This window comes from Pempheris klunzingeri, chromosome 12 (genome assembly GCF_042242105.1).
Source record: "Pempheris klunzingeri isolate RE-2024b chromosome 12, fPemKlu1.hap1, whole genome shotgun sequence".
NCBI lineage: Eukaryota > Metazoa > Chordata > Actinopteri > Acropomatiformes > Pempheridae > Pempheris > Pempheris klunzingeri.
In genome coordinates, this window is record NC_092023.1 from 3,210,670 (window position 1) to 3,233,276 (window position 22,607).

At 43.6% G+C, this 22,607-nt stretch overlaps 3 protein-coding genes across 3 annotated transcripts; 1 reads left to right on the forward strand and 2 right to left on the reverse strand.

Annotated features, from left to right (window-relative positions):
• The first annotated feature begins 171 nt into the window (after positions 1 to 171).
• Positions 172 to 5,054, forward strand: rab23 (RAB23, member RAS oncogene family). Its single transcript, XM_070841162.1, has 7 exons — positions 172 to 582; positions 2,750 to 2,983; positions 3,421 to 3,506; positions 3,707 to 3,863; positions 3,955 to 4,037; positions 4,120 to 4,212; positions 4,296 to 5,054. The coding sequence occupies exons 2-7, from the start codon at positions 2,829 to 2,831 to the stop codon at positions 4,427 to 4,429; spliced, it is 708 nt and encodes a 235-aa protein (XP_070697263.1). The 5' UTR covers positions 172 to 582; positions 2,750 to 2,828; the 3' UTR covers positions 4,430 to 5,054.
• Positions 5,055 to 7,102: 2,048 nt separating this feature from the next.
• Positions 7,103 to 9,503, reverse strand: bag2 (BCL2 associated athanogene 2). The gene is made up of 3 exons (XM_070841154.1): positions 9,231 to 9,503; positions 8,770 to 8,879; positions 7,103 to 8,063 (listed from the first exon to the last, which is right to left on the reverse strand). Exons 1-3 carry the CDS (start codon positions 9,350 to 9,352, stop codon positions 7,672 to 7,674), a joined length of 624 nt encoding a protein of 207 aa, XP_070697255.1. The 5' UTR covers positions 9,353 to 9,503; the 3' UTR covers positions 7,103 to 7,671.
• A 1,153-nt stretch (positions 9,504 to 10,656) lies between these two features.
• Positions 10,657 to 17,396, reverse strand: znf451 (zinc finger protein 451). The gene is made up of 13 exons (XM_070840971.1): positions 17,335 to 17,396; positions 16,076 to 16,147; positions 15,640 to 15,723; positions 15,425 to 15,538; positions 14,570 to 14,681; positions 14,284 to 14,434; positions 14,083 to 14,209; positions 13,774 to 13,933; positions 13,261 to 13,408; positions 11,639 to 13,146; positions 11,487 to 11,558; positions 11,302 to 11,361; positions 10,657 to 10,794 (listed from the first exon to the last, which is right to left on the reverse strand). The coding sequence occupies exons 2-13, from the start codon at positions 16,130 to 16,132 to the stop codon at positions 10,754 to 10,756; spliced, it is 2,634 nt and encodes an 877-aa protein (XP_070697072.1). The 5' UTR covers positions 16,133 to 16,147; positions 17,335 to 17,396; the 3' UTR covers positions 10,657 to 10,753.
• Positions 17,397 to 22,607: the final 5,211 nt, after the last annotated feature.

The window sequence follows — 22,607 nt, forward strand, 5'->3', positions numbered from 1 at the left end:
AGTTTATTATTTTTTCTAAACTCCGCACCAGGTGGTGGCGGTAATGCGCCATTTTGTTGTTTGCCAATCGCCAACCCACGAAGAAGAAGGAGAAGGAGAAACAGGAGGAGGAGAAGAAGAAGAAATGGAAGAAAAAAAGAAGACGAAGAAGAAGATTCGCGCACTCTTTGGACTCCGCTGCTTAGCAACAAGCATTAGCGAGCTAGCCTCCGTGGAGCTAGCCAGTTGCTACTAACGTACTTAGCTTTAACGTCGGCTCACGTAGAGACAGCAATGCATTTTCAGCGCGTAAATGTCACAGATTATTCCCAGCTGTCCGCGTTAATTACAGCCCATCTGTCGTTTTGAAGCGGAAGACACGCTCTCTGTGCGGATATAATTAGCGGAGCGGGAGGTTGTTCGCTGGGAGAAAGTGGCTAACCTTAGCTAGGTAGCCTTAGCACCAGAGTCACTAGCGTGTCCTCCTGCCACGGAGAAGAGCAGGGGGAGGATGGAAAGTTAGATATGCGATCGTGGGTTAGCTGGCTGGTTAGCTCCTCTAATGTTGACGGACACTGGATGAGCTGAAACGTGATTTTACAGGTAAGAAATTGCACCCACTCCCTCTCTATGTGTTTGCTAACTTTCTATCCCTCCTTCAGTGAGCTCAGACGGACCGTAACGTTACTAACCCAGCTGCTGCTCAGCACCTGGAGACCCTCCTGCCAGCTGTCTGACAGGTACCACCATGGTCGGAGCAGGGGGTTGTGATTTCAAGCAGAATGAAAAGTTGACCAACTTTTAAATGCTACCTACAGAAAGAGATCTCAACAGACAGAGCAGTCATATTTCATGGCATTGTGTGTGCCCTAAAATATCCAGAGGCCTTGGTAAAGTGACGGTGAGTCTGGAGATGACTCACCGTCTAAGGGAGGATGTGTATCATCTTCTGCAAACGCAACAAAGTCCATTTATATATGCATTGTAGTGCACAGGACGCCCTGCTGCCAGGCAGTGTGTCAGTGTCTTTAAATATGTGTGGCAACGGGCTGTATTTATGTAGAAAACTATCCTGTGTGGTAGTTTTGTGTGCAGGTGTGGGAAGCTACCTGTTTACCTGCCCAATTGGTGTGATGGGGAGACAGACAGGAACTGTCATTTTCAGATGTCTGGTTTATTGCCTTGTGTTGTTAGACTGCACGACACTTTGTGGAAGAAACTTCAGGATGTAAAACACGATTGAGATAGAAAATAAAGCATCATTACTAATCAATCACTTTAACAGCTTAAGATTTGAAATTCAATTTGCAGTCGTCTTGTGTTAGCAGGCTTTCTCAGACTTGTGGTTTAAAAAAACAAACAGCAGAGGCCTGTGGAGAGTGCATAACTCCACAGTTTGACTCAGTTTCTGTGATCCTACCACACATTTAAACAACACATCTAGAAATTATTACACCGAGAATTAAGAAAACTGCAAATGTGTAACTTCAATCAAAGTTAGTCAAAGAGTCTTCACATAACAGGAGTTCGAGGCTGCTGAGCAGAAATCTAATCCCATGTATAGATTCAGCTGATGGGTTTTTCTTGTGACAACCCCTGCGTCATGCAGCTAAATCATTATGAATAATATGTTGTCCTGCAGACTCCAAACCAGGCAGGCTGTTATCACACAGCGTGTTGTCGGTGTCCACAGGGAACAGCTTTCCCACAATATGTTGTTTAGCATTTCACTCAGCAGCGACACGCATACGACTGTGGAAGACCCAGTTGCTATGACGAGTCTGCTGCTCTCGCTGCTAATGGAAGAATAAACACATTGCACAGTCGCTCCAAACTCCCTCATAAAATTTACGACAGTTAGTTCAACGGAGCGCACGTAATAGTTTAAAGGGCAATTCCAGTCATTGCATATAGAAAAGCCAGCAGTGCAATTTAAATCTTGTTCTATTTCAAAATCTTGAGCTGTACTAGAAGACTAATTGAAAACTAAGATTAATCAACAGTAAAATGAAACATTTGCTACAGCCATACTAACTTATATTATAAAGGTACCTGTATCTTAGTGTTTGGTTGTGCTTGTTAAGAAATAAGTTTTATCACATTGTCAGATCTGACTGATTTATGTGCCATTTAATAGAAGTTTACTACACCTAAACATCTTTATCTAACCAATGTAATCAGAACCTCTTAAGTCCAAACAGTCATAATCTGGGGTGCTGTAGGACAGACAGGATCTAACCACCAATCTGTTCTGAATTAATGTCATAAATCAGTAGTTAGAAATCATATTATAACTATTTTATAAATCATGTAGATTAGTGTTTTTACGTTTTGTAGGCAGATCTGAGATTGACTGTTTGGTGGCTAATGCGTTTAAATACATGGCCATAGTTTGATTGTTTCTGTGACAATAGCAAGTAGAAATCCCTGTTAGTTTAATGAGAATAGAGAGGTCACATTAAAATACAAGCTTAGTATTAACTGAGACAGAGTCTTCTGTGTCTGAATTGATGATTAAAATAGTATTAGTGAGTATTTTTTCACCAACAGAGATCAGGAAGTTGATTCTAACCCAACTTTTTATCAGCCAAATATGTAACCAACCTTTGCATATTAACAAAGTAACTGTCACCGACGTGAGGGCTTCAGATATAAACCAGATCGGGATGTTTAATGTTCCACTCTAGCTGCTCTTTCTGCTGGACGTGTTGTGCTTACAGTATCCAAACATGTGTCACACATTCATGTTTTGCTTATTTTCCATATTCAGGTGGTGAATGTGTTGGCGTCACACCGCTGAAACTACCCAGACAGAGTGGAACTGAGAAGACCAACCAGACGTCGCCACCATGTTGGAGGAGGACATGGAAGTGGCTATCAAGGTGGTCGTGGTCGGCAACGGAGCTGTTGGCAAGTCCAGTATGATCCAACGTTACTGCAAGGGCATCTTCACTAAGGACTACAAGAAGACCATCGGCGTGGACTTTCTGGAAAGACAGATACTGTAAGCACCTTGTTTCACAGAGGCTGTCCTCTATCATTTATATCCCAAGTGTGTTACTGCAGGGGTCTGAGGTACCATACCGTAGCCATGTGGTGTAATGGGACTGCACTGCAACTTCACTAATGATGATTTTTAGTATACAACAACAGATAATAATGATAGAAGGAACCCATGAGGTGGATATTGATGAATCCTTCTGTCAGTGACATTTCTAGGAGGTGCCCAGGAAAACCTTTTGGAGTAACAAATGCATATATTGTATATTAATGTACTGTAAAATACTATATTGTGTTGGCAGAAACAGATATTTTCTAACAAAATGAATGAACAGTGAGATAAAAGGCTCCTGAACACATTCACGCTGGGTAGTTTATTGTTATGTTGACTGTAGAGAAGTGATTCTATAATTTTCCCTCATTACCTGCTCATTGTTTTAGTGTCAATGACGAAGAGGTCCGACTAATGCTGTGGGACACCGCTGGGCAGGAGGAGTTTGACGCCATTACCAAGGCCTACTACCGAGGTAAGACTCCTCCACTGTGACCAGTGAGACCCTGCTGCTGAGGGTAACTCTTTATTTGTCACACTCTACGGCTTCAGCCAAAGCAGACTTTACAGAAATGTTTTTATATCACCAAGAAGTGATGAATCAGGCACCGTGTTTTTATCAGAGGAGATGAAGTCTTTTATGAAAACATGAACTGTTGGCGTGTCGTCCTCCAGGTGCCCAAGCTTGTGTGCTAGTGTTCTCCACCACAGACAGGGAGTCGTATCAGGCCATCGACAGCTGGAGGGAGAAGGTGGAGGCCGAGGTCGGAGATATTCCCACAGTTCTAGTGCAGAACAAAATCGACCTCCTGGAAGAGACGGTGATAAAAAAGTAAGTAAGAAGGTTTTACAAATGCTAGAATCACACTGGAAGAGTACAACGGCACTAATTCATGACATTTTGTGTTTTTCTTTGCTTGCAGCGAGGAAGCAGAAGCGTTGGCTAAAAGGCTTAAGCTGAGATTTTATCGAGCTTCAGTAAAAGAGGACCTCAATGTGAACGAGGGTGAGTTACAGGTCTGATGTAATGAAAACGTCTCGTGCTGGATAGTCCTGTTGTGACGTTTGTGCTCGTGCTCTCTTTTCAGTTTTTAAATACTTAGCTGAGAAGTATCTCCAGCGGCTCAAACAGCAGACGGCAGAGGAGACGGAGGTGGTCCACACAACAAGCAATAAAATAGGTAAGGAATCTCTCTGCACATCACTTTTTAGGGTTTTTCTTTAGTAGGGTGGCTTCACTAACACATGCTCTTTTTTTCCAAAGGTGTTTTTAATACCACAAGTAGTAATGTCTGCAGCCAGAGCTCCAGCAACGGCAGAGAAGTCATCACTCTGCGACCCAACAAACAAAGGACCAAGAAGAGTAAAAATCCCTTTGGAAGCTGCAGCCTGCTCTAGATGAAATCACAAGGTTTTAGTGACTGACTGTTGTTTCTGAGACTAGACTGGTCATTGTTGTATTCTGTGGAGGTAGGCACATGTAGAGACCAAAGCCCATAACCACTGGGAACTACTGCTCGGTACTACTTTAATACCCTGACGTTTAATCTGAATAATATGTCGTTTCCCCACTTTTATGGCTGCGTTTCCTTTGATTCAGCCTCGGATCTGCGCACAAAACCTGCGGGTACACTCTTGGGTCCTCCTTGTGGTTGCCTTAAGTAGCAGTAAGAGCTGCAGCTACAGTGCACGGATGAATTTAACCAATCCCCACAAAAACAAAATCAGATTTTTACAGTCACCCATTCCTGTTAGTGACTTTTCGACTGTGCAATATGTTTACTGTACTGTAGAAGATACACAGATTATTTTGTACCATATTTTTCTAACTGTCAACAGAATATGGTTCAAACTATACTGTTTATCGCGGACAAAGCACTATCGAATCCAGAGCGAAGTCTCTGCACAAGAGTATTTTTGTACAAATCTCGACAGTGTTGAGTGATGTGATCACTGAAGTGTTGACACGGTGCCAAATTCCCCCTCTGTGGGCTGTAGTTTGACGGTAGTCCTGCAGTGTTAAGGAAGTAGAATGTCTCCTACGTCTAACCAAATACCAATAACTATTCACACAGACTAGTCCTCTGTGTGTCTGCTCACACTCCTACGTACGGATTTCTTAACCAAATTCTAGGACTTCGACAAAGTCTAGGACTTTGTGATATAACGATGCTCTTTGAGTCACAGTCACCTTATATCACAATGTTTTTGATTGCAGTTTACAGATTTCATATGTGGCTGTGCTCGTCTGTAACTTTGGCACAGCCGTCTTAAGCCTCACACTAAATAACTTTCACTACCTATGTGTTGAGATTTCAAAAATGTTTCTAACATTTCAAACACTAAACACGACACAAGATTTTGGCTTTCATTCTGCGGTTTGGCCTCTGTAGCATCTAATCCGGTCCTGCTTTGTAAATAGTCTGCTCCTTCTGATGGGGGAGGGAGGGGGGAGGCAGAGGGACCATGGGGCTGAAAAGACTAGAAGCTCAGTGCTCAGTAGTTTCTAGAGAGTGTAGAGCACAGCGTAAACTCTTGGTCCCTGAAGGCACAAACCGATGACTTCAAGGACTGGATATTTTAACTGGTGTGTGCCTGAATATGCAAGAAAAATCCGTTTCTGCTCTCTACACAAAGGTTCTCCAAAAAAAAAAAAAAAAAAAGATCTCCCAAGCTCATGTTCAGCCAGCAGTAGTGTGTTGATGCCTTTTTTTATTTTTACTTTCCATTATCTGAAAGACTCGGGTTTACCAAGCACAAAGAAATACGTGGTGATGTGGAACAGTCTTATAATAGGTATCCTGTCTGACATTCTAAATATTTCCTTATTATTAGTAGCTGTAATTCTAAGTATTTGACATTGTTGGACATCTGGGGGATACACGTGTATGCACGTTTTTTTCTTTCTCTTTTTAAAACGTTTCGCAACTGATCTCAGATCTGCTAGAAGCTGCTTAAAATGTGTTTAGAGTCGTTCCATCATTTCACGCTTTCTCACTTGGTCGTATGTGAACAGTGCTGCTGTCTGAAAAAGAAGAAAACACAAACAAACAAAACAAACAAAAAAAAAAGGAGGAAGAAGGTGTGGCCTAACCGTGATGCATGCATGCAAGCCTCTTTTCCACATCAGTGAATGTCCAACCATGGCTGCAACGCCACAATGCCTTGTCCATGTTTACATTTTCCCCCCATTGACCTCCAGCGAGCGTTTCAGTCCCCACACCTGCTCTTTGTTTAAAGATGCCTGCTCTGTAAATAATGATGTCTGTTTATCCTTTTTCTCTAACATTGTGTTACTTTTTGCTTATTGACTGAATGGATTTAGCGCACTTTATCATTAAGATGGCATATAATCTTAAAGTTAATCTTAAATTATGACTAACCATACTGATGTGCTGTCTCTCAGGTGTTGTAATAATCTTCGTGTCTTACTGTCACTCTGCTTTTTCCACACACGACTTCAAAAACTTCATTTCACACATTTAGATGGACAAACCGGCACCGGTCTGCTTTCAGCCTGACAAAAACAAAACTCCTTGTTGGATTTTTGTTTTAGCGGAAAACAAAATCGTGCACCTGATGTTCTGTTTGGGGGGGAGTTGATGATAATCTGACATAAATTAAACTACTTTTTTTCTTGGACGTCCAGTGTGTGTGTGTGTGTGTGTGTGTGTGTTGTCACCATCCTTTTAACCAAAGTTTCCACTGCAGTGATTTTGTGTAAATATGTAACTCATATGAGAGCTCAGACTCACTGAGGAAGAACGTGTGAGGTGGTTGAAAGTTCTTGGAAAAAAGCCAACAAGTGGGTCTTCAATTAAGATTTAACTTTTCTCCTCTCCTGGTGTGTGACCAGAGCTCTGTTGTTACTGTTGCCTTGTGTCTTCTGCACAGCTTCATACAGTAAATGATCATTTCGGCTGCATCTCCACTCTAAAAATGGTCTAAAGTCAAACCTGAGTAGTTTAAGCTACCTGTCTGATCTGCTGTATTTGTGTCTGTGTGCATTTAAACTAACTGATGTGCTGTTTTATCCCCACCTGTCAGAACAAGAGGCTTCATGTACTCAAAGACGGATCAGACAGTGTTTTTATTCACGTTTTTTTGAGACACAAAAATTCGCTTTGTGCAAATATGAACTTAAAACCCACAGCTTGTGTCGCCACACACAGACGCAAGTGTTTGCACATCCACAATCTTTACCAAGTGATCTGAGTTAAAAGGTGAGACGGTGAAACACGAGGAGATCATGCTACGCTGGATTGTTCCAATAAACTGATCAAACCTCTGCTCCAACACAAAGACTTTATATATATATATTTAAATCTCTATTTCTGTCCTAAGTGAACACACATCATGCACTGGGTGAACACATGAAAGGATCCACATCAAGGCAGTGTAAACGTGACAGTGGTGCAGGTAAATGATTATTCACAGGATTCACTGTAACCTTCCTTGTGCTCTCCAGAGAGTTGTGCTTTAGTGTTTAGTGTTTGGCCCAAAGGTTCAGCGTCACTAAGAACTGAGGTGCTGCTTCGTGTCGTGTCCTTCTAAAAGACGGGGAAGGATCACAGCAGTTCTTGGTGAGCTTAGTGGCATCAGAGACACATTATTATTTTGTGTTTGGGTGATGAGTCTCATTAACAGCCGTTGGCCTCTGGGGTCTCTAATTTTTGGTGATCCATGATCTTGATGTTCTTTTCAGCGTTTTCAACGTTCCTCATCAAAGTCTCCAGCCTCCTCTTGATCTTCTTCTGGTCCTCCAGAGCACAGCCGATCACGATGGCCTGAAACTTCTGGTTGATGGGGACTGGCGGGGCCTCGGTCACGCAGGCCGCGTGCAGGGCCAGCAGCTGCCGCCGGCCGCCCTCCATGTCATCCAGCAGCTTCTTCACTATCTCATCGATGACCGACGTGGCCTTGCGCAGCGCCTCCTCCTGCTGGGGGCTCCTGATGGTGCCGACAGAGATCACCACAGCCAGCGTGCGGCCCATCAGGCGGTTCGCAGTCAGATCTAACTCTTCTCTCTCCCCTGGGAAGCACAGAGCAAGAGGGAAATCAATACTGCAGAGTGGTGGACATAATAATAAGAACACATCAGCTGATCAGCTCTGAACGCTCTGGTTTCACATCTTTGGGTGTGGCTGTACTAATGTGCAGATCTGATGTAATCCAACAGGATGATCCTGCACATCTGCATTTATGAAGGTTCTAATGTTATTTTTTAAAGACAGGCAAAGAAGGTGTTGATTCCATCCTGTGATAAGGAATTAGATCACATATAATCTAACAGATGATCTAAAATATTTGGATTTTTAAGACTGTATTATTGTATTATGTCTCAATTTGTAACACCCTCCACAAAACGGAGTCACACTACATGAAAAGGCACAGTTGTGGTGTTAGGATCATACCAGATGTACCAGTTATCTGTTCAGGGTGTGTGGATGTTTGGTAGATGCTGGGAAATTAGGATTAAAATTGAGGTGGATTGAACCAAACTCAGGTCACCAGGAGGAAAAGAAACTTCCTGAACTTGTGTTTTCTCCTCTCATGGGTGGGGTGCAAACACTATCATGCTGCTTTGTTCCCTTTTTTTTTTGTTTTGTCAGTCCCCTGAGCTCCATGAGCAGCAGCACCCAGAGCACACCCTCAGTAGATCCTCAGTAGATCACCGTGTCACAGTGAGATCACTCTCTTTCTTCTCTGTGTGTCTTTAAATGGCGGATCAGCCTCACCACTGCAGATGTTTCGCATTTCTTGTCCGTTCTGAAGGGACTGAATCATTTCCAGGATCCACTCCCTTTCCTGCTCCATGGCCGATGCTGCTTCGCGTAAAGCCTCCACCCTGACGCACACACACACACACACACACACACACACACACACACACACACACACAGAGACAATATGACCACTGCCTGCCATCCACTCACTGAGAATAAAACAGGCTGCTGCAAACAGATTATAACAGAGTATCATAATGAAGCCACATGTCACAGTGATGATCCTGTTATATCAGGACACACACACACACACACACACACACACACACACACACACACACACACACACACACACACACACACACTTTCTGTATATTCACATATGTCTAAACTGCAGCTGTGGCCACTTTCTCTCACAGCCTCTTTATTCTAACACCCCAGCAGGAGCCACGTGCTGCGGCCTGTGTTTCTACCTCATCTCCAGCTGATCCAAACTTTCCAGAAGTCGTCCGGAGCGATCCGCCATCGACAGAGTCCTGCTGAACTTGGCACAAGCGGCGTCGCTCATTTTCGCCTGTATTTTCGCTTGAGCCATGCTGATGATGCTGCTGATGAAGCTGATGATGATGATGATGATGATGATGATTCTTCTAGTTCTTCTTACCAGAGCAGCCCAGAGAGCGGACTACACCGTGGACTGTCCCGCTGACTGGCTGCAGCTCCTCCGCCTGCAGCAGCGCCCCTGGAGAACATTTCCTAACATGGGCTGCTGCTTCCTTCACTCGGTCCTCACAAGTTTCCTGGACGGAGATTCCCAAAGTCTGGCCCGAGGACCCCTCAGAGGCCCCTGACGAGCTCCAGCGGGTCCACAGAGATACACAGATTCATGTCCAACTATCATTTTATATCAGGTGGAACTTGTTTTATTTCTACATCCAACAAATTATAGAGTTATTTTAGTCTCAGGTTTTCTAAACCTGGTTTGGAGTTGGACTGTGGAAGCTGTGTGTGCATTTTTAAGTGGTTAATTTTTAACTTAACTGGTAAACAAGATGAAAGAACAACGAGCAGATGTCAAGGCAAAGGCTTCATGAGAGCAGCAGGATGCAGAGAAATAAGAAGCAGCCTGTTCTCTGATGGGAACGTGGACACGTAGCTCTTCAGTAAACCTGGATTAACGCTTCAGGATGTCAAAGTGTTCAGGGCCACAGAACTGTCGTCAGCAAAGAAAAAGACATTCTGTTGTAGGAATTAAAACTCTTCACATATTTTCTGTCTCCAGGTTTCCACAACTAGCTGAAGATTCAGTAAAAGTCTTCACATCTAAATGAGAATGAGGCCGTCGTTAGATGGTTGCTGCCAAATTCTACAACCAGTTTACTTCACGAGTGCTTAAACACCGACTGCTTGCAGACTTTTGTCTATTTGAATATTCTGGACAGTTTCCTCCATGAGCTCGTCGACCTGAAATCAAACTTGTAAGAATCACAAAATAACTAAAGGGAGGTGAACAAAACAGCAAAGAAAGCTAATTAAACATATTAATAACACAGGCAGCAACACAAACACTTGAAAGAGTCTCCTCATCACCTGCTGATGGTTCAGCACTTCAGAAGAGACTCACACTTCTCCTCATACAAACGGAGGCTCTGCTCCTTACAATGCACTGGACTTAAAGTCTGCAGTGAAAACCGAGACGGCAGATGGAGATACAGTTCGCATGGTGGTCACAAGTTCAGCGTTGGCATTCTGCAGTGTCATCGATGCCATCTATAGCACACGTGTCGACACGCCAGAGTGTCGAGTCCCTACAACTGAGCGACCCTCCGACTACAGCGAGGAATGGATCGGTTTTATTATTATGAAATGATATTTCTGGAGTAAAAACAGAGAAAAATAGTGAATAACATCTCTTTAATATATTCTGAGCACAAATACAGAGTACAAAACATCTCAAAATAATGTCTGATGTCACAAAACAAACTTTATCATGTCCTTAAAACTCCAACAGACTTCTTTTAAGAGCTTCTTCCAACTCTGTGAAGCAACAGAGTAAAGCATTAGTGCACATAAAACACTGTTGTCACCTATTCAGAATAGTGTGATTCTCTTTTTCTGAATTTATTCACATTTAAACTTTACTGTTTTTGATTAATCTTTATGAACATTACGAGTTATTTAGTTTCTGTCCTCACTGTCACGTTCATGCATATATTGTCACTGCAAAGACTAAACTTATAGTCTTTAGTTTATACTTGACAGGCACATTTCACATATACTGAATTTGAATTTAATAGTCTTTGCATCAAATATTGTGCTTTTAAGGGAAACAGATAAACCTGCATGATGTCTTCCCCACTGCTAAGGCCAACATAGGAGGCATGTTCTGAGTAAACTCTCTGCAGGGACACTGAATCACTGCGTCATATTTCACTGTAGAGCTACGAGAATAAATCTGCAGTCTTCACAGTTCAGTCGTAACCTTATAAACTGTTCTCAGGGGAAACGTGAGGATTTCATGCTCGGCCACATAAACACACATACCTGCCGACTCTCTCTCTTCTTCTGCAGTCGCAGAATGGTCCATCGCGTCGTCTGATTCATCTGTAGCAGAACGCACAGTAAATAAACAGATAGTCAGATAGTCAAAGACACCAAACGCACCACGCTCTGCATCTACTGCCTATCTGTCTTTCTATGTGGCCTGACTTAAACAGTGTATCGCCTACTTTCATGTGCCTCCTCCTCTTTGTTAGTCTGATCCACGGTCAAAAACTTCGCCAGCGTCTCATCTTCAATCTCTGAAATGATAACATACAAACAGAATTAACTGCTGCAGGCAAACCCAGATGATTAAAGTAAAACACACCGACTGATTTACCATCAGTGTCTGGTTTGATCTCCACAGCGTTGAGTATTTCTACAGCGGCGGCTTCTGCTTTCATGTCTTTACTGCGGCTCCTGGAGCTCATGCAAGGTTCCAGCGAACAGTGTCGGGAATGATAATGCTTATGGAAACTCGGTACACCCGCGAAAGTCTTCTGGCAAGCTTTGCATCCGACTTCAAAGGTCTTGTCCAGGTTCAAAGCAGCGTGTTTAGTGTGGACGTGAGTCTTGATCTGTGCGTAGGAAGGCACAGATACGCCACAAGGAGCACACACGTACTGACATCTTCCTTCCATGGCCAGATCCCTCATGCACTGTGTGTACGTAGCTTTCATTCCCTCTTTGCTCTTCTCCGAGCCCATGCACGGGCACGTTAGCAGACTTGTGCTGTCAACAACAGTGGGCTGAACAACATCAGCGGCATCCATACGGTAGTAGTCCTTGCTGTGAAGACTCTTGTAGTGCTTCAGGAACTCTGCCTCGGACTCGAACTGCATGCTGTCGCAGAGGCCGCAGAAGTGAGAACTCTTTATCTGGCCGGCGTGCTCGTTCACACAGTGCCTGCGTACAGTGGACTCTTTAAAGAACTTCTGGGGGCAGTGTCCACAGATGAACCTCTGGTAGCTGTGGCTGCTCACGTCACTGCAGTGCTCGCGTACGGCCGCCACGGAGTCAAAGACGTCTTCGCACATCCTGCACATCCACGTCGGCTCTGCTTTTGAAGACACTGCCCCCGCGGTGCTCTGCTGGACTGTGAACTTGGAGGATGAACGCAGGCCGGCTTCGCCGCTGGTGGACGGCTTGGCGTCGATGTCCACAGCGAGCTCCCGGGGCACTTCTTGTTCGGTGAAGTAGGTGTGTCCGCTGTGGGCGTCCGACACGTGCGACAGGATGTCTTGGTACCGAGGCATTTCTACGTTGCACTTGCGGCAGAAGAAGAGGAAGTTGGAGAGGTGAGCGCCTCCATGAAAGCGACTCATGTGCAGGCGGGTGATTGAGGACTCGCCCATGTGTTTTCCGCACACACCACACTGGTGGAAAATCTGGTTCACGGCCAAGAGATGCTTACTGGCCGCGGCCTCCTCTGAGAACTGCAGACCACACTCGCAGTACCACGCCGTCACGGAGCGTCTGTGAGCACCGCCACTCGCACTCTGGCTTTGCCTCTTCCGTTTGGCTGGAGAGCCGTCACAACCGCTCCGCTTCTCATTTCTTCTTTGGAAAGGTGTCTCAGGTCCAGTGGACTGTCTTCTCCCCGGCGCCTCTCCAGCACTCTGCCTGTGTCGAGTTTCACTGAACCTGCAGTGCTGAAGGACTGCTTTCACCATTGTTTGGTTGACCTCCACATCATGCTGGGTCGACTCTTTGTGCTTCTCTATTTCAGCCTGGCTGAGGAAGGTTTTACAGCAGAGGGAGCACTGCCCTCGCACCTGCAGCTGTTTCATTACCTGCGCCACAGTTTTATCAGCCTTGGCCACCGCGCAGCCCTGTCTGCAGTACACACTGAGGAAGAAAGACGAGGAAAAGGAAATCAGAGATCAATCAGACAAGTGCCAGCTATCCATCAAAATACATACATACACACATACGTACTGATGAAATCACAATAAAACGTACTTAAAGTGAGCTTGAGCTGCCTGATGTGAGACCAGTACTTTGTGACATAGAGAACATCGGACACTGAACGTTGCATCCTTGCACAAAGCGATGAGACGATTCTTGACGTACTGCGGGATGGGAACTGGCATCGCTCTTCCTCTGGTTTCTTCAACAAGAAGAGAAAAATAAAAAGGTGACAATAATTCATTTCACAGATTTAGACATTGTTAGAGCCATTTGTTTGACAGAAAGTTGTAAATTGTAATTGTTGTAATAACTGGAACTGATTGGTTAAAATGTAAATACATTTACATACATACATACAAATGTAAATACGGAGCACATTAGTCTGTGGCTGTGTTTGTCGTTCTCCGTTTTGTTTTTAAAGTAGACTAACACATTTTACTGAGGCGCACGTCAACTAAACACTCTATGGCTTAAGTGGGCATTTTCATGAATTAGACAGAGCCACACTTACAGTGAGGTTTTGATGAAGATGTGGAGAAAATCAAAGTGTTTAATAAACGTTACCGTCCATGATGAGTGACTCTGAGAAGTGGTTTTTGGCCGACATGTGCTGAAGACACTCATCTCGGAGGTTGAAGAGGAGGTAACAGGCAGGACAGGCGAAACACACGATCTGCTGATACGTCTGCGTCATGCTGTGACCGTCGGCAGCAGCTGAGGACACCTGGTGATGGAAACAACAACATATTTCATCTACAAAGAACGACTACGCTTCTATACTTTAGATCAAGTTATTAGTTCCCACTTTGAAAAACTAATTATTAGGATTATTAATGAATCATTCAGGGTTCAAGAACAGAAAAGAGCATAAACCTTAGACTCAAGGTGTTTCCTCCACGCCTCTTTGGTCTGAAAGTGTTGACCACAGGCAGCACACGCGAAGAGCACAGGTGGGCTTCCCTTAAGATTGATGGTCGGGTCACAAGGGGAGTGATCGAACCTACACACAAGATATTTTATTGCAAAATGTGCCATATTTGTACTATGCGCTTGAAATGAAGCGAACAGGATCACCTTTTTAAGTGCCCATCCAGGAGCGACGGGTTGTCATAAACTCGCCCACAGTTAATCACTGGACAGGTGTGAGACGCTGAGCTGTTTCTGGGGAAAGAAACCGGTGCGTGTCGTCTTCTGAAGCCGCTGTGGATCGATCCAGGTTGAAGTCCTGAAAGAACACAAAGGTCGAGTCAGTCAATGACACAACTCTGTAGAAGGGTGTCGTCTCATGTATCACCCAAGTGAAGAAAGTAGATCATATTTGACAGTGTCTGTTAATAATTCATCAGATTAAAAAATGTACCTGGCATCTTTAACCACATGTCTACACAGCGCTTTGCTTCCTGATTAGTTCCATTTGTAGAGCTAAAAGCTAGCTCCTGCTGTCCGTGAGCTTTTTGTAAGATTTGCTTCTCCTGCAAAACAGACATAAAGACACAAGTGAGAACATATTCGGCCATCTTTGTGTTCAGACTCGTCTTATTGACAGACAGATGTCAGCGGAAACGGTGTTTAATGTGAGTTCTCTACAGTATAATGTTGTATGGAGTGAATAAATCATCATCTTTCTAGTCTGCAGGTTGCCAGTTATTTGTTTTTTATCCACTCTGCCCACAGGGTGGCGCTGTTTTAACTACAACTGGCCTTACTCTACCCCAAACACCACCACAGCACAGAAAATGTCTACTGGCCATTTTAAGGTAGATTTACTCTTAAAATTAAGAGGAAAAATAGCAGTTGGCTATAAAGTACTTTCCTCTTCTTAGGATACAAAACACATTTTTGCAGATAAGTTAATACATAAAATAAGATGTATTGATAATATTGCACCACTTTTTTTTTTTTCTTTTAGCAGTTGCAAAATGCTCATACCATTATAATCTAAAGCAGATCCCACAGAATACATAAGGTGTTGTCTGCTTGCTGTTGTCAGAGTCAGATATCAACAGTGGGTAAAAGTATTCTAATATTTGGACAGAAGCACCAGGAGAATAGTTATCTCAGTACTGATAAAGTAAACATGTCAGTGTTTGTGCCAGTAATTTGGGTTTTCAATTCTCGATGAAGAAACCGACTGACGGTCTGATGCAGATGTGTCTGAATATGTAAGAACTTAAAGTCTGGTACATGACAGCACTTCATTTTAAAGAAACCTTACCTTGAACGCTCTACATTTATCGGCTCTTTTCTTTTTCTCCTGAGCCACCTGCTGTGCAAGTCTGTCCAGTGTGGATGTAACGCGAGCTTTATGGCAGGTGATCTTATCTTCGATCTACAGGAGAATAAAAGGCAAAACACTTTTAAGAAAGACTCCAGACGGGTATCTGCGCCATCTACAAAAAAAAGTAAGAGGTGTTTTGTTCAGCCACTCACCGTGCCTGCCAGCGATGAACATCCCTCATCCTCACTGTCGCTCAGTAGATCGATGCACTCCAGTACCGGCCTGAGAGTGCCCTCCTGAAGCAAGTACAAGACACCATGTTAGGCAGTGTTACAACACAGACCTGCATCTGTAGGAGTTAAAGAAGCGTGCAAAACCTGCACAATGTGGAACAAATGGTTTATTAATTTCTTAACCATGAATACAAAGGTGAACTTTGTCTGAATCATTGCTGTGATCATGCACTGGACAGAGCAGCAGCTCTCTTGCTCAGTGAAGCTAATACAAGAATAAACTACATCCAAGATATTATTGCACAGCCAGTCCGCTCAATATCTACAGACTAAAAGTAAACAGTTGCAATCGATCAGGTTATTCTCTGAACCTATTGATTTTTTTTTAAATAGATACAGGGTACGTGTCACTTACCGATACAAACTCCACTTCTTCCACCTCATCTTCGTCTGCTTCAGCTGGAGAGGACATTCCTCTTGGTTTTACCTGAGCAAAAACAGACTACTGTTAAATGTTTGAACTCTGAATTTGCATGCAAAGGGGAGGCGTTGTGCACCAGACAACACAATTCAGCCACATGAGTGCAGGTCCACCTTCCACTGCACCTGACATGCAATGTGATGAGTCTGTGTCTTGTTTCTATTGTGTTTTGAATCGCCTTGTGTCTGAAAGGTGCTACACAAATAAATTTGCCTTGCTTTGCCTTCAACTTGTAACTTAGGCCTGCTGACTAGAGATCAGTTCAGATTAGGACACAGGCTTTTTCCAACACACCTCTGAACCTGCTGTGAATAACAGAACAAAAAGCACACCTGTATCTTTTAGTTACAGTGAAATGTGGCCACACTTTTGAGAAAACTGCACCAGTGGGTCTGCAGGCTAGCCGAGAATAGCTCTTCTACCAGACATACGTTGCTGGTATTCTTTAGGTAAGGTTGCTCAAAGGACGTTTGTTCAAATCCAACAGAGGGAATTTATGATACTCAGCAACATCTCAGGAGACTTGTCGTCGATGTGAGACATGCGTAAAGTAGCAAAAACACGAGTTATCCATTAAAATCAATGCAACCACTGCAAAAACATACAACAGGGGGCATGATTTCTTCTTCGCGCACCCACCTGAGCTCTCCTCTCCTCTCCTGTGCTGCTGCTGCTGGGTGGAGGCTAAACTGCAGCAGGCAGTGCTGCTAAATCACAGTGTTGTTGTAATACAGCCTTCAGCCAGCAGCGCAGCACCGAGCACCGAGCAGCCCAGCAGCCCTGCAGCCCACCGGAGAGGAAGAAACTACGCGGCTCGGCAGAGTTTCCACAGGCTGTTTGTAGCCAAACGTGTAAGAGGCACCGACACACATACATACATACAACTTTATACACACGTAACATCAACCACCCTAATCTGCCCCTGAGAGGTTTAGCTCCCGTCTGATGTGTTTATTTTACCAACCACCGTTTGTTCAGCAACTTTATTTGCAGCGAAATCTTAAATTTAGGTGTTTCTCTATGACCGCGATAAGCTAAGCTAACGTTAGCTAGCTGTCTAACGTTTGCGGTTGTATCGGCTTAACCTGACGTAATTAACGGAAAGTAAACACAGTAAAGTTGGACTGGAGTCGGTGTTAACCAGTTATGGTTGAAATGAACTGACGAATGAAGCAGAACATCGCTTTACCTACTGATTTTACTCTGTTGACTCCCCAGTGGACAGAGATGTAGCCTAGCTTAGCTAGCTTAGCTAGCTACAACATCCCAAATCACAGTTAACGCAGCTAGCCTGGACTGCTACGTCATACGGAACGGAAGTGCTTTATTTTGAATACGGAGCGTGCCGTGCGGGCGGGGTTAGTGGTTGTTACGACAGGACATACTCCGCCCGCCTGCTAGCTTTTCCGGACCGAAGCGTGAAACTGTCGCCAACTACCACTATTAATATTGTAGTTCTGCCATTTGGATAAATATCCAAACTTGTTACTGACATTCACTTCAGAAATGTTTTGTACAAACTCTCAGATATAAAACTGTTCATATCATGATTGATAAAAATGGGGGAAAACTGGGAAAATGTATATATTAGAAATAACATTTATTAGAGGTACACAACTGTGGATCCACAGGTCACATATTTGTAATAAATGCATGAATAACATGTGACACAAACAACTGCATTTAAACTGATAATAACATTATTGTACATAAATGCATTGTGATTATGTGCACATAACATTTAAGCTGTAGCTGCACACCTTAGTAGTTAGCAGGAGCCTCTTTTATTAGGTTTAATGTCATAGAAATGATAATAGCATTTATGCACGCTCATGTATTCACCTGTGTTTTAATAAATGTGACTATAGGCCTGCAGTGCATCTACGTAAACTGAAGACGTGTACAATAAAATGTGTAAACTCGCCTTTAGCAGATGTGTGGGCAAATATATTAACATACATGACACAAGCTGAACATATATTATGTTGTCATGCACATTATTACACATACTGACGTACAGGATCATTCATATTTGGTTAACATACTGTAAATACTGTATTGTTTGTATGCAGAATGTCCCTTTTTTAAAAATGCAAATAAAACTATTATTTCCTCTTTTATCTGACTGAAGTAAAAAAATAAAAATAAAGCACCCAAAATGACATCATTCATTCAAAACATTACATAACCAGGGGTGGATTATGATTAGAGTTGGTCTCTGTGTTCCTCCCTCATCCTGAAAGTGTCTGTGCGGAGCATCTGCCTCATTTCAGGCCCGCAGGGTGTTTTAACAGGGAGGTTAAGCCTGGACAGAGAAACACACTTACAATAAAACACTGGAGATACGTTGTTAATAATCTAGAATAATAAAACAGCACATGCTCTACAGATCTATATTAGTCTTAAATCTATTGTTATTAATATAACAGCTTTGTCCTTTGGGGCAGCAGACTCTGCAGCAGATTACTGAGATGAATCTGCTGACTCTTCCTTCCCCTGTTGGAAAAAAAAAAGAAAAAGAAATAAATAAATAAAACTTGCGCCTCTGCTGAGTCATGCATTGTACCTCACAATAATGATACCAATAGTCTGGGCTGTCCACTTTGAACCTAAACGCTCTCCACGCACTGCTGCGCGATGCTTCACGTGTGTCGGTCCGTGTCTCCATCCTCCTCTCGGCTGTAGCGGAGGCAGGAGAGGAGCCGGCTGTGTGCGGAGGCTGCGGGATCTGTCCTACATCTCGCCTTATGATGATTGCTGCGGCGTTTTTGGTCCTGCTGAGGCCGTACAGCATTCAATGTGTGCTTCTGCTGTTGCTGCTTTTGCTCGGCACCATAGCGACGATCCTGTTTTTCTGCTGCTGGCATCGCAGACTCCGTAATGGGAAACATCCAATGAAATCTGTGCTCTCCGGACGCACCAGGAGCCGCGGTGAGTAGCGCAGGCCGGCCGGCCTGACAGCTGGTGTCCGTGCCCTGCATGGTCTGTGTGTGTGGTTACTGTGTGTTTTGGTGCATGTTGGAGCCTGCAGCCTGTCCACACCAGCAGTGAGGGCTGCAGGAGGCACCAAACACTCATGTAGGCGTTATTAAGTGTGAAGACCCTGAGATGGGGTGTTGTTAATGTGTAGCCTTGAATATCTTTATTATTGCTGGTTAAATAAACGTCTGCTATTGATGTCATACTTATCTGTGCATGTTAGATCATAACACCTCGTCCTAATACCTGTTATCTGTCCTGTAGTTGGCCTGCGTACGCACCATTTTCGATCAGAGGTAGGATGAACTTTTTTCATTATGTGCTCGAGTCAGTAATGTCTCTGTAATAAGTGTCCGCCAGGAGAAAGCAGCAGTCAGATGATGTCTGACAGCCTCATGCAGCTTCTCCTTTATGTGGGGGATGAACATGAGCAATGCTTCATCCCAACAGCCTCTTTCTTTGGACTTTTACAGAACTGCATGACTATTTTAAGGAGCATGATGTGCGCAATGCGCATGTGTTATCAATAAATAATGTGGGTGATTTGGCAGTTTTGTTCCTCACGGAGGGTCGAAACTCTTCACAGTGTATTCTGAGGAAGACACCGGTTAAAAGTGACGTGTGAACGATGGAAAAACACTATGATGTGATAGAGAAGATAGAAAACTGTATTTGTCATCATGTTTGATGCCGAAATGCGTCAAGGAGAGCTTCAGACCATGTGTTTCCGGTTTGCGCACTTTGCTTTCAGAATAAAACTACCATCATTCATAAACACTGTGTGTCCAAATGCATGAAAGCAGCTTAAAATCACTTCCAGCAGCATCTTAAAGTGATAAAGTGTTTTTATACAGTCAGAGCTGTCTCATTAGGCAAATTCCGGTGTTTCAGTAATTGAACTTCCTGTTATGGCCTATGAGGAGGATTTATGTCATTTTGTTAAAACTAAAAAGTGGCTGCTCAGTATTTATCCTTCTATTTAAAAACAAAAGCTTTTCGTTTTTTTAATGTGATTCTCTGTGTTTTTTTTTTTTTGTGCCAAAAGCAAAAGCTTCAAAAGCTCAAAGCAGGTTATGTTATTGAACCACAGGACACTGAATCTCTAGCGGTCCTGTCGCTGGTAGGGATTCAGTATCATGTTCAAGGGCAGGACGGCAGGACGGCTGCTGAGCTTCAGTGCTGAAGAACAGTTTCACTGATTATTGCCATCAAGGAAAACTCAGAGAGGGTCTAAAGACAATATGTTATCCTGAAATGTTTGCTTTTCCTGCTCCTGTTGTGACTGAGGCTGCTGTATCATCTCTCCCTGACTCTTCTGACTCTGAAATCTAGGTCACACAGCTCTACCTGGCTTAAGGAACCTGCATCACATCACAGCTATTATTCATATTACGACGAGAGCTTTTAATTTCCCTCTGCTTGACATTTGGTCACGTTTCCCAGGGCTTCAGGCACAGTCCACGTCACGCACGGAGGAGCATACACGCTCGAGTGGCAGAGGAGAAGCCCAATCTGGTCGAGATTCCTGAGAGCGAACCTGAATCATCATCGACTCTGAGGAAACGCAAAGTGAAGAAGAGAGTGCTGCCAGAATTTTACCAGTCTGTACAGGTCACCCCCACACGCAAGCCTGTAGGTACCCACCTTACCTGTAACCATGATTAATAATGATGCTGTTCTTTGCTTGCTCCCCTCCGCAGGGACGTCAGTGTGCCTTTGAACCTGGTAAAGATTCAGTAACTTGCTCCAGGATGCAGTGGAAGCATTTGTACTAACCTTGCTCCTGAAGGATGATCATATATAGAAATGATTCTTTTTTTTTGTAGTTATTCAAAGCAGCCATTAGGTATTTACCTGAGGAGATACACAAACATGTGTTATTGCATCAGCTGTTCACAGATATCCAGTTTCCAATGATAAGCCTCCGTTTGAACAGCTTCTATGACATCTGTTCCTTTTGCCTTAGTTTGTAGTCATCGTAGTTGGCATGCTAGTACGTGTCCTCTCTAATCCATCCTAAGTCTGTTAACAGTTTACCACGCTGGCATGGGAACATAATATGTATCCTGATATGGATCAGCAGCTCAGCTCTTTGTTGAGTCACCTCAGCTTTTCATTTCTACAGCTTTTAATTACCCCGTAAATTAGCCGCACCGCTTCCAAACACCAGTGTCCTTCAGTGCTTTTATCGGTCTCAGGCTGTGCAGTTAAAACGTAAGAGAGGAGGGAAGACGCAGAGTAACACCTGACACACATGTTGAGCATTTCGTCCTGGAAGGGAACAAACGGCTACATGAACATAGAGCTGAAGAAACAGCAGGGCCTCAGCTGGAAACATGCACTTATGGGAACATGAGGAATAACTGCAAGGACCCCCCCACCCCCCCATGGTTTGTTGGGTTTTCTTTATGCACTGCTGCTGAAATTTGAGAATATTTCCTTCTTGTCCCAGAAGAAAGGAGCCTGATCTTACTTTGGGTGTTTTAAAATGTCGTTCATTGTGTCCAGAATATTAAATATCCTGCACAGCTTCTACCCCGACTGCAAAGGGCTACAGCCATTAATGCTCTATGAGCTTACAATTTAGTTCAAGACTTGACAAGACCTGTTCAAACTGACTGTGTTCGACTAAACGTATTGAACCGTCGGATGCTGTTGCAACTCGCTGCTTCCATCAGTGGTGTTGCAATACTGCAGATAACAGACACAGTTTCATCCCTTTGCCAGCATCCACGTCCCCTTTGCATGAAGAGTTATGTCAGTATGTTACAGAAACTTCCAAGACCTCTAAATCAAATGTTTTGTCAGCATTGGCAAAACAAAACACACATTAGTTTGTGCATGACAGACAATCCTGTGCTTCCCCGATATTGTTATTTTAACAATATAGAAGGCAGAGGAGTTCCACATGTTGCCTGAACCACAACAACAACAGTAATTTGGAGATTTAGGGGATAATGAGGACTCCAGTATGTGCTGCAAGAGAGCAGCCTTTAATATGTAATATATAACTAGTGCAGATCTGCATCAGTCATTACAGATTTGCATATATAGCCTTCACCACACTGTGCAAAACGATTAATCCTGAATGGTTGCCTTGAGATGGTGAAAGCATATTTTTAACTGATAATCTCTTTAAATGATCCCGACCAGCGTGAGGGAACCACCGACTGCCTCACATATTCTCTTCACAGCAGGCCGAGCGACTGCAGACCTTTACGTTTATGTATTGTGCAACACTAAAAGGTGAATGTGGATGCGTGTGTGACTATGTGAGCTCAGTGCCCACACACATCTGCTCACAGATGGAATATTTAATAAATGCGTCTGGATGCGTGTGTTAAATATTCTGTCAGGGCTTAATTCAGACTGTTTTCTTCACTGTATGTTTCTGAAAAAGACAGTCATGTAGGAGAAAGTCATGCTCTCATGTACATTTTTTTAACAGTAACAGCTTCAGAGCCAATAATATTAGGTATTAACAAAG

What these genes read in the sequence shown, in the direction of transcription:
- bag2 (XM_070841154.1), bottom strand. Translation starts at nt 9,352, where the DNA reads ATGGCTCAAGCGAAAATACAGGCGAAAATGAGCGACGCCGCTTGTGCC. An exon ending in TTGGATCAGCTGGAGATGAG is followed by an intron (nt 8,880 to 9,230) that starts GTAGAAACACAG and finishes TGTGTGCGTCAG; the next exon opens with GGTGGAGGCTTTACGCGAAG. An exon ending in AATGCGAAACATCTGCAGTG is followed by an intron (nt 8,064 to 8,769) that starts GTGAGGCTGATC and finishes TGTGCTTCCCAG; the next exon opens with GGGAGAGAGAAGAGTTAGAT.
- rab23 (XM_070841162.1), top strand. Translation starts at nt 2,829, where the DNA reads ATGTTGGAGGAGGACATGGAAGTGGCTATCAAGGTGGTCGTGGTCGGC. An exon ending in GAAGAGACGGTGATAAAAAA is followed by an intron (nt 3,864 to 3,954) that starts GTAAGTAAGAAG and finishes CTTTGCTTGCAG; the next exon opens with CGAGGAAGCAGAAGCGTTGG. An exon ending in GGACCTCAATGTGAACGAGG is followed by an intron (nt 4,038 to 4,119) that starts GTGAGTTACAGG and finishes CTCTCTTTTCAG; the next exon opens with TTTTTAAATACTTAGCTGAG.
- znf451 (XM_070840971.1), bottom strand. Translation starts at nt 16,132, where the DNA reads ATGTCCTCTCCAGCTGAAGCAGACGAAGATGAGGTGGAAGAAGTGGAG. An exon ending in GTTCATCGCTGGCAGGCACG is followed by an intron (nt 15,539 to 15,639) that starts GTGAGTGGCTGA and finishes ATTCTCCTGTAG; the next exon opens with ATCGAAGATAAGATCACCTG. An exon ending in GCAGCTCAAGCTCACTTTAA is followed by an intron (nt 13,147 to 13,260) that starts GTACGTTTTATT and finishes TTTCTTCCTCAG; the next exon opens with TGTGTACTGCAGACAGGGCT.